This window comes from Notothenia coriiceps, unplaced genomic scaffold (assembly GCF_000735185.1).
Source record: "Notothenia coriiceps isolate Sejong01 unplaced genomic scaffold, NC01 NC01_scaffold00026418, whole genome shotgun sequence".
NCBI classification, from domain to species: Eukaryota; Metazoa; Chordata; class Actinopteri; order Perciformes; family Nototheniidae; genus Notothenia; species Notothenia coriiceps.
In genome coordinates, this window is record NW_011359119.1 from 1 (window position 1) to 9,348 (window position 9,348).

Sequence of the window (9,348 nt, forward strand, 5' to 3'; positions counted from 1 at the left end):
GGGGGGGGGGGAAGAAGAACAAGAACAAGAAGAACGCCTGGCAGACGCCGATCAGCGCCGCCAACGTCGCGGCCGAGCTGGACTGCCAGGTGTGTCCCACGTGCAGACAGGTACTGGCCCCTAAAGACTTCAACTCCCATAAGACCTTGCACACGGGGGAGGCTGAGGAGTTCCCTTCCTTGCAGTCAATCAGCCGTATCATCAGCTAGCCCCTCGTGTTTCCTTCGGCTCCGTTTGAAATTGCGGGGAACATTCACCCCTGCAGTAGTCACCACACCGAGTTTGGGGCTCATAACCAGTGGGAGATTAAGACGGTTTATAGTGATTTACTTTCAAAGGGGATCATTTTTGATAGTTTGAGTGAAGTTTTCACAGTTTAAAAACAGAGTTTCCCCATCTCGTCTCTTATTTCCACTCTGAGGACGTCTCCAGCTGGCACCGGCAACGTCCAACACGACTGTCCGTTTTATTTAACGAAGCCTTTACTTGAATCGCTCGCTAATACAAAAAAAATTGTACTGATTTACATTTTTTACCTTGCTTTGAGCTCTCACTTTCAGATATGACAAAGTGTTTTGTCAAAAGGCTGATTGAGTTTGTATGATTCCCCAGCGGGGCTGCTTGGACAAATAACAAAATAAACACATATGTTTCGGTTTAAATATTTAGCACCATATTTATTTAAGTGAAGCTGCTGTTCACTTGCTTTCAACTCTTCGTTGCTTCGTGGCGAGGAGGGACTGGTGTGTCGAGTGAATGGATCGTGTCGGAGTGTGAGTGACGGAGAGCTGCTTCAGGACATCGATCACATTTTAGATTTTTCATTTTCAAATGTGTACCAGTTTCTTTGTATACATTTCACATATTTGAATGTGGTTAATTGGCTAATTGATTGACAGGTGTTGAAAAAGGGTTCGAATGTAAATTAAATTTCACTCCACAATTAAATGGAGTATATTATTTGAAGTAGTACAAATCTACTCGTTGAGGATAAAGGGTAAACAAAAAATAATAAATGTGTTTTTTTTTGGTTTATGATCAAGGTAAACATTCATGATTTAGAATATATTTTAAAGAGGACTTCTACCCTTGTTTTTCTTTGTTTTTTTTAATGAAGCCGTTCGAATCAAGTTTTTAAACTTGGACTTCTCGGCACCACCACAGTGATTTATTCAAATGTCTTTTTACTGCGATTTGGATATTGCACTCGTCCAGATTGGATTTTGATCAAATATCTATTCATTATGCAGCCCTGGTATGCATTATTATTTATCACGACGGAATCCATAGTGCTTTCATGATGTTTGCAACACAAAGCAGCATTCTCATCTTTCACAGCCTTCACTTGAATTCCAGCTTCGGCACACTGGGTTTGTTTACGCCGTTTGTTAGAGGGACCGGTTACTTCCTGTACACAATCTGTTCATCTCTCAGGACCTTTCACCTGCACCGCTGCCACCTGGGTGTGTGTCTGTCGTGTGTGTGTGTCTGAATGAGTGTGTGTGTAAATAGAGTTTGTTTAACATCACACAGCAGCTTACTCTATTTTCTGTCCGTCTTCAATAAAGCTCTTTCTGTCAACACTGTTTCTGAATCTTTGTGTGGTGATTGGGAAACAACATGGATGGTCGGCTGTTTTATGCATGCATACATTTCCGCATATCTCGTCTTTATATATAAGCTACGTGTTTTTATATCGAGTATGTGTTGTGCTTACAATGCACATTATGCGAAATGTATTGTACCTAAATAATACTCTTAATACCCAGAAACCCATTCTTCTACTTTCTCTTGAAATGTGGACAGTTTTACGTTCAAGCCTTTTAAACGATCTGTACCTACCTCGGTCATTTCTTATTTTTTTCACCGTCGTTGGATGGAGTACATTTGCTTTTTTCACAGTTCCGAGGTCTTGATATCGCACATTTTTCTTCAATTTCGGCACAAACGTCTACTTGGCTTCAAGGATGAACTGATTAGAATTTGGTTGATTGAAGGCTAATGTACTTTTTGTTACTTGTTAGACGCTTTTATAATTTGGGGTGAAGTGTCTCAGGGACACAACGACATGCTGACTGCAGTGGGGTTTGAACCTGTGACCACCTGATCCCCACACCAACGCTCTAGTCCACTGCGCCACAGCCTTCCAGGATTCTTGCTTTTCTAAATTGTTACCTTCATGGTAGATGGCACCTTGGATAAAGGCCTGAAATTGAATGTAAATCAAGAATTTGTTGATATAAGTTCAAGGTGACTGAACTAACAAAACACGTTTTCTGTCATATGCTAATTATGATATCATTTGACACGTATGTCTAGAATTAAATAAGGTGATAACATTTGACAGACATTGGATTAGACATCAGATTGGATAGTCAGAAAAGGACACACAATTCCATACTGCTAAATGTGACTGGATGCAAAATGACATCCTGGTATTTTTTGGCATCCTGCAATTGACACTTTATACTTTTCTGGTATACTAAATAGTACTCGCACCGCAGAATGTCGTACTGCATACGCTAATTTGATTAATCTAGTGCCATCATCTTCTTTTCAGCGGAGCAGAAGCTTCAGTGGATGTTTGAGTCACATGTCTAATTTACGTTGTTTTGATTGCACGGTTTTTATCGACGCTATTTCCACTTCAGCCAAACATTTGTCCTAATTGTCTTTTGTTTCCACTCACAATTAAAGACAGTGTCATTTCACACATTGGTATACATTAATTTAAATGACAAAAACCCCACATTTCTTCACAGATTAAAGTCAGTGGACAGAAACAGGCAGTCCAAAACATGTTTTCTTTTTTATTCGAGTGACGGTCAGACTGCAGTCCAGAGACATTCAGGTAATAGACAGTGACACACATCTGTACACAGCGCTTTACACTGAAGAGGTCAAACACCTTCAGAACAGGAAGAAACAACTCAGAAGAAACATGTTAAAGGGGGAGCACGCTACAAAAATCAATGTTTACTTATCTGTTGATCAATGGTGGTGGGGGGGGGAGATATTGTAACATCCATGCAATGAATTATACTGGAAACAACACAACTGATGGCACCCGCGTTACTACAGATCATCACCTTTTTAAAACCTCAGTCCAACAGAAACGACAGCATTTAAAACTCTGATTTTGGCGTTTTCAAGAGTGGTCAAACAAAGTATTTCCAACAAAGAACAAACCTTCTAGTTCATAAATAATCATTAATATTGTTATTAGATTTTTTTTAGTAGTACAGGAAAAGCCATACCCTAGACAGCGTCACACACAGGTTCCATTTACTTCAATAACGTACTGAATTTTACAATCAACCAATACCACGGTAGTGTACATGGGCCAGAGCACAAAACATAGAGAATGCTGCCGTTATTTTTTTATCTAACACACTGACTGAAGAGACTAAAGCACTGAGAAGAATATCACATCCTGACCTGACAGTACCCCAAACTACGAAATAGTGTTACCTGAAACCACCAGTCTCACCTGACCACAGTCAACAGGTTATACGGAAGATTTAAAGAACTGTACCAGCGTTTTTTCATCGTTTATTAGCATATATGTTCATGCTTGAAGGATTATAACTTTAATGTTTTGTCCGAGTTTAATTATTTTGAAGTTCAAGCAGCTATTAAGCGTATATTTGAAGAAAAAAAAAACAAGGCTAATAGCTGTTTAAAAAGGGAGTTGTAATGTTGACACACATTGTAGGAAACTTCGATGTTGCACCATTTCCTAAAACAATATAAAAGGAATGTGTTCTTAACTTATGTATTTTCATTTATAACGTGTACTCGCTTAACTACGTGTTCTTCTAAAAACTTCAGGGAGTAATTGGTTCTAATATTGACACAAATTGAAGATAAAAGGATAAGACTTTAATTTGCACCCTTTCCAGAACACCTATCCGAAAAGGACATTTTTTGCTGACACAGTCTGGTCGTGCTCACAGGTCAATCTTAATTACCAATTATTAAATCCTTATTACCTCAAACAAACACATATTTGCCTCATCAATTTTCCTTAAGACCACATCTGAAATCTGCATCGTTACTTTAAAATATTTGATTATCATTTATTTTGTCGATAACCCTTTTTATTCAGATACACATTTGTTGGGGCTTAATCTGTAACACAGAGCCCGTTCTTTGTTGGCACACGTTTGTGTAGCGTAGCCTTTTCTACGAGTGTACACTTATTTGGATTACATGTAGAAAACAGAGCCTGAACTTTGAGTCGTTTGTTGCCCTACTAAGTTAGGTTCACGGCTGCAGGAAATGTGAGTTTCAGTCAGTATTCTAGTACAGTTTCACCCCGGAGCTTTGCGATGCGCGAACACAAAGTGTACGTGTGACCAACGACATCATGAGGTTTACATAGCGTCACTGAATAAACAAAGAGCTTTTTTGTCACAATTCGACATTAAACTGTGATTATTTTAACACAAAAAAGGAATCCTGCCGGCTGCACTGAAGGCAGGCGATTCTCACTTTTGCAAACCAACCTAAGAATGACATAGTATTCAATATATAATGAGATCTATACAACAACTTCATGCATTAGAATCATGATTATAACTGCAAACCCCAGTTGTGCGCTCTACAGGTCAATTACATCATATCGTTTTATATTTGGCTCTTTTCATCAAATAAAAAAACACACACACTTTGTAACTCACACACCTTGACAGTGACACTGATAATATATCTATTTAGCAGAAGGACTACCTTTATTTTGGGGAAATGATTACATGTGTGTAACAGACTTATGGTTTCCTCCTCTGCACTAAAACTTTGACACACACATGTTCAAGAAAATAACTTTTTCTGCACCACAAAATCGAATTAACCTCACACACTCACACATTTGTCACACACACACCACACAACATGTTGTTGCACGTGGATGCACGCCACACACACACACACACACACACACACACCAGGACTACAGATTGGCGAGTGAACAACGACACAGACACACACACACCGACATGGTTGGCATGGTTACTATCTACATCAGGGCCCAACGTCCACCCAACCCTGTCACCATGGCAACAAATCCAGACCCTCCCTCTTTCGTCAATGGCAGGATCAGTAAATTAGCCAACTAGCGATCCTTAACCTCCCACACACACACTTTTTTCTTTTAGCCTGAGACTGCACTGACTGAACCTCACCAACATAAAAGCCCATCCTGCTCTGTGATTACATACACTCCTATAGACATTAACGACATGGGGCAGTTTGGCAGCTTCTAAAACGTAAACATAAACAGACCTGACTTACCCAGAATCCCCCCAACTCGCCCTGATTTATACACACTCAACACCCAACATAGGACACTGTCTCAAACCACACACATTCCCTGGTACCATGGGAGATCTTTGTAGTTGTTTTATGTCTCTGTCGTCTTGTGGTAGTTTTCCAACTCTTTGTAGTTATTTTGTTTATTTGTATGGTTGTTTCTATGTAGTTTTTTCAGTTGTTTTGTGTGTCGTCTTTGTTTTAAACCTCTTTGCGGTCCTTTTGTGTGTCTTTATGGGGGATTTTTTACCGCATTTGTTGGTATTTTGCATGTTTTTGTACAATTCAAGTACCAGTATGTAATTGGAGACAGTGCCTATCATTGGTCTAATCTGACGTAACTAGCCTACCTACAGTACAGTATATACCTACCTACAGATAAGATGTGAGATATTGCACTTAGTCACAAAACATCGTTGTTGTTTTTTTACAGCATGTGGAAATCTACTAAATTAAGTCACTGTCTGAGACACACAGTACAGTATGGCACTTAGTTGATTTCTAATTTAAGATACATGCAGATTGAACACACAGGGTTACTGTTAACTGCAGCGGGGAAAGATGAAGGAAAGACCAGACCGTACTGTAGCTTTTAAAAAAAAGGATTTGGATGAAAACAAAAGGATGAAGGTGCTATGTGAGTGTTTCTGCACATTGTTTTAATCTAATACTGCTTTGTGGTGGAGTCACTCACTTGTTGATCCCTTCATCTCTTGGTCAAAATAGTGTTTCGATACTGCAAAGTGGCCTCCTCTTCTACATTCCCTCCTGTTGATTTCTTTTCATCTCACTTGCTCTGATTTGCAAAGTTTAACACACACTTCAAAAAGACTTCAGATAAAGCTGGAATGTGTTTAAGGAAAGGAAAGAAAAGTGAGCAAGAAGAAGGAACAAAGGAGGAAAGGCCATTTTCTTTTTCTCCAACAATTACTGAAAAACTCAGCCCAGATAAACACATACACAGCCGCAGGTGTAACATCACAGAAAGCTAATTTAATATCACTTTCTTCGTATCCCTCACCCCTGAACCTACTATTCCTCCATCAGGTCTTCCTTATCTAGTAAATGGGAACCTGGTATGTGGGCGCTGCGTTGTTCTCGGTGAACGGCGGGCTCTGGTAGGTCTCTGAGGTCTCGGTGGTTTCGCCCACCGGTGAGTTGGAGGGGTACGGCTGGGTGGGGGCGCCGCCGTCCATGTGCTCCGTGGTGAACAGAGTCATGTCTGTGCCGAGCAGATACTTCTGGACTGCACGGACTGTGAGACCGGCCTGCAGGGGGGGGGGAGGGGGAGAGGAGGGAAAATAGATGGAGGAATATTAAAGGCCACCTATTATACTGTTTTTCATCAATATATTATATGTCTCAGATATATACTAAACATGTCTCTGAAGTGTTTTGGGTTACCTTGGTTGCTGATTGGCTAATGGTTACACAAGCCAAAAAAATCGTTATGACATAAAGTGGCCAAAATCTGATCAGAAACGTTCAGAATCTCTTTATGCAGAGGGGACACATGGTTATTTATAAAAGACATGTGGATATTGCACAATAGGTGACCTTTAACAACTCTAGTTGGTGCATGGACGACGGTGGCTGTGTGGTCGTGTTTCAATCAGAAGGTTGTGGGTTCAATCCCTTGTCGATGTATCCTTGGGCAAGATACTTAACCCTAAATTGCTCCCAATGACATGGCTGACGATGTTTGAGTGTGTTGTATGATTGTTAGCTTACTTGATCAAAATGGCACATTGCTCCAAATGAATGTGGTGTGAATGAGGGCTCGTAAAGACTCACTAAAGTTCCCTAAAAGTATAGTCCATTTACCATTCACTAGTCAAGCCAGACAGAATCAATAAAGCCATGTTTTCACAGCCAGATCACAGTTGGACACGTTAAAGTATTGTCCCCTAGCAGATGATAAAATCTTGCCAGAAACAGACTACTTTTAAGAGTTCATGGATGGCTTATCAAACAGAGCTAACAGGCTCTGGGGCCCGGCTGCTCAGGGGCCTCGAATCCAGAGAGGCTGTCTGTAGTGTTGGCTTTAACTTCGGAAAGTCTCATCACTCAGTGAAAAGTGTGCATGTCCTGCTCAACATTATTAGACATATACAGTAATATATACAATGTATCTGAGGAGAGGACGTAGAGAAAGGAGTGTCACATCCTCTATTTGTCTCCGGGGAGATATTCAGGTGCTGTTAAAAAACAACGCAGCTGAAGTCATGGTTGACAAGATGTGATTAAAAAATATGTTGAAATGATTTTCTATCTATAGTTAGGAGGGGGCTTCCATGCATATCTGCCGACGGCCCATAGTTTCATAATCAGCCCATTGTTTATAATAGATTTTATTTAAAAGCTGTGTATGTTCTCTGCAGTCCTCAGGGACAAACCTGGAGGTTGTGAGGTTCAGAGTTATTTTGATGGTTCAGTGAAGGAGAGAGCATATCAGTCACGGATTGGATGGTTAAAGGATGATCTGCACTCAATAACCCATATCCCAGGGGGGGGCCAGATTTTTTGATTGTGGGCCATAAATAAAAAAATAATCGTAGTAACCGGCCGAACAAAAGTACTTCATTGTTCTTGACAAGTTAGACCGCAAGAAACAGTGTTTCTAGACCAGAAAACTCATACAATTTGCCACCGCACAAAATATTAAGTGCATTTAGAACAAAGCCAAATATTTGTTTATGTTCGTGGACCAAGCGCTCATGTAAAAGATAACAATAACAATCTAAATGTATAAGCTGTGTATCTGTTAGTCTAATTTGAAATGTTACAAACAGAACAGGAAGAAATTGAAAAATATTACTTTCCATGCCAAAAGGTTAAGACTGATATAATCTAACTAATTCTAATTTCACACTGTGTATGTGTATGTAGTGGCATGTTCTTACCCAGGTGATTATGGAGAAGAAGGAGAAGGCGATGGCCGCCCGGGCTGCGTCCGCCCCCTGGTTGAGTGGCAGCTCGTCAGCCATGGTTTGAGACCACTGATTGGCCAAGAAGCAAAAACTTACAAAGTACAGGAAGGCCCAGAAACCTGCCAGAAACCAGCAGGACAGAAACAAGCCGTTACAGCAGAGAGAAAGGTAAACTCCAAGTAAACATGAGACACCGTCTGCAGCTGCTCTCAGATCAGAGCCAGCAGAAGCAGTTATTTGTTCCTCATTTCTCTTACATCTATTATCTATGTTCACACGTATAATTGTTCTTGATGTCTTGTGTTTCAAAAACGATCTGAAAAAAAGAAGTGGGCCTACTTATTTTTGTCATTTTGGGGAAACCCAGTCTATTTAATCCTTTAATCACAGGCTGTGTCTTGCACTTCCTGACTCTTTAGATGAATAATAAAAATAGGACCAAACTTGAAAAGCATTCAGCTGAAACAAAGAATCAGGCCCCACCCTTTTTTTTTGCATGTTGGGAAAACCCAGCCTTTAGATTTTTTCAAACACAGACTAACTTCGAAATATCCAATGTTCAAATGCTGTGTCTTCCAATTCCTGAATCTTTTGAAGGAAGTAATGGACCCTTATCATATCGACTCTGTTCTACCTGTGTAAAAACAACCTAACTTGACTTCCTTCTCACCTGAGAACCCGATCTCAACCATGATGGCCTTCTTCCTGTCCTTGACGGAGCTGATGGAGGCGAACTTGTAGTCGAGCAAGAAGAAGAAGGAGCAGGCCAGCAGCCCCACCAGGCCCACGAACACGCCGTAGTTGCAGGCGTCTGCGTTCTTATTGAAGATGCAGTGGAGACGCTCGCTGCCCATATTGACATAGCCCTCGTTCACGATGGAGGCGAAGACCACCAGGGAAAATATCTGTGGACGGGGTGGCAAGAGGAGGAAAGATTGAGAAGAGGAAGAAAGCTATAGACATGTAGGAGGAAATGGACGAAGAAAAAAAGATCATTAAAGAGGTTTATGCTTTTGGGGGTTTTCCCTTTCTGTAGTGTGTTATATAGGTTTTTGTGCATGTAAATGGTCTGCTAAGGCTAAAATCCCTGTGTTCCCTCCAGAGGTTA

At 40.6% G+C, this 9,348-nt stretch overlaps 1 protein-coding gene across 1 annotated transcript in view; it reads right to left on the minus strand.

The window, feature by feature from the left end:
- Positions 1 to 2,979: 2,979 nt before the first annotated feature.
- syngr3a (synaptogyrin 3a) overlaps positions 2,980 to 9,348 on the minus strand; it is an 8,662-nt gene continuing 2,293 nt past the window's right edge. The window contains exons 2-4 of the mRNA XM_010784387.1: positions 8,911 to 9,145; positions 8,214 to 8,359; positions 2,980 to 6,578 (exon numbers count right to left, since the gene is read on the minus strand). Coding sequence (XP_010782689.1) covers positions 6,369 to 6,578; positions 8,214 to 8,359; positions 8,911 to 9,145 — 591 coding nt within the window. The 3' untranslated portion in view covers positions 2,980 to 6,368. The remainder of the gene's footprint in view (positions 6,579 to 8,213; positions 8,360 to 8,910; positions 9,146 to 9,348) is intronic.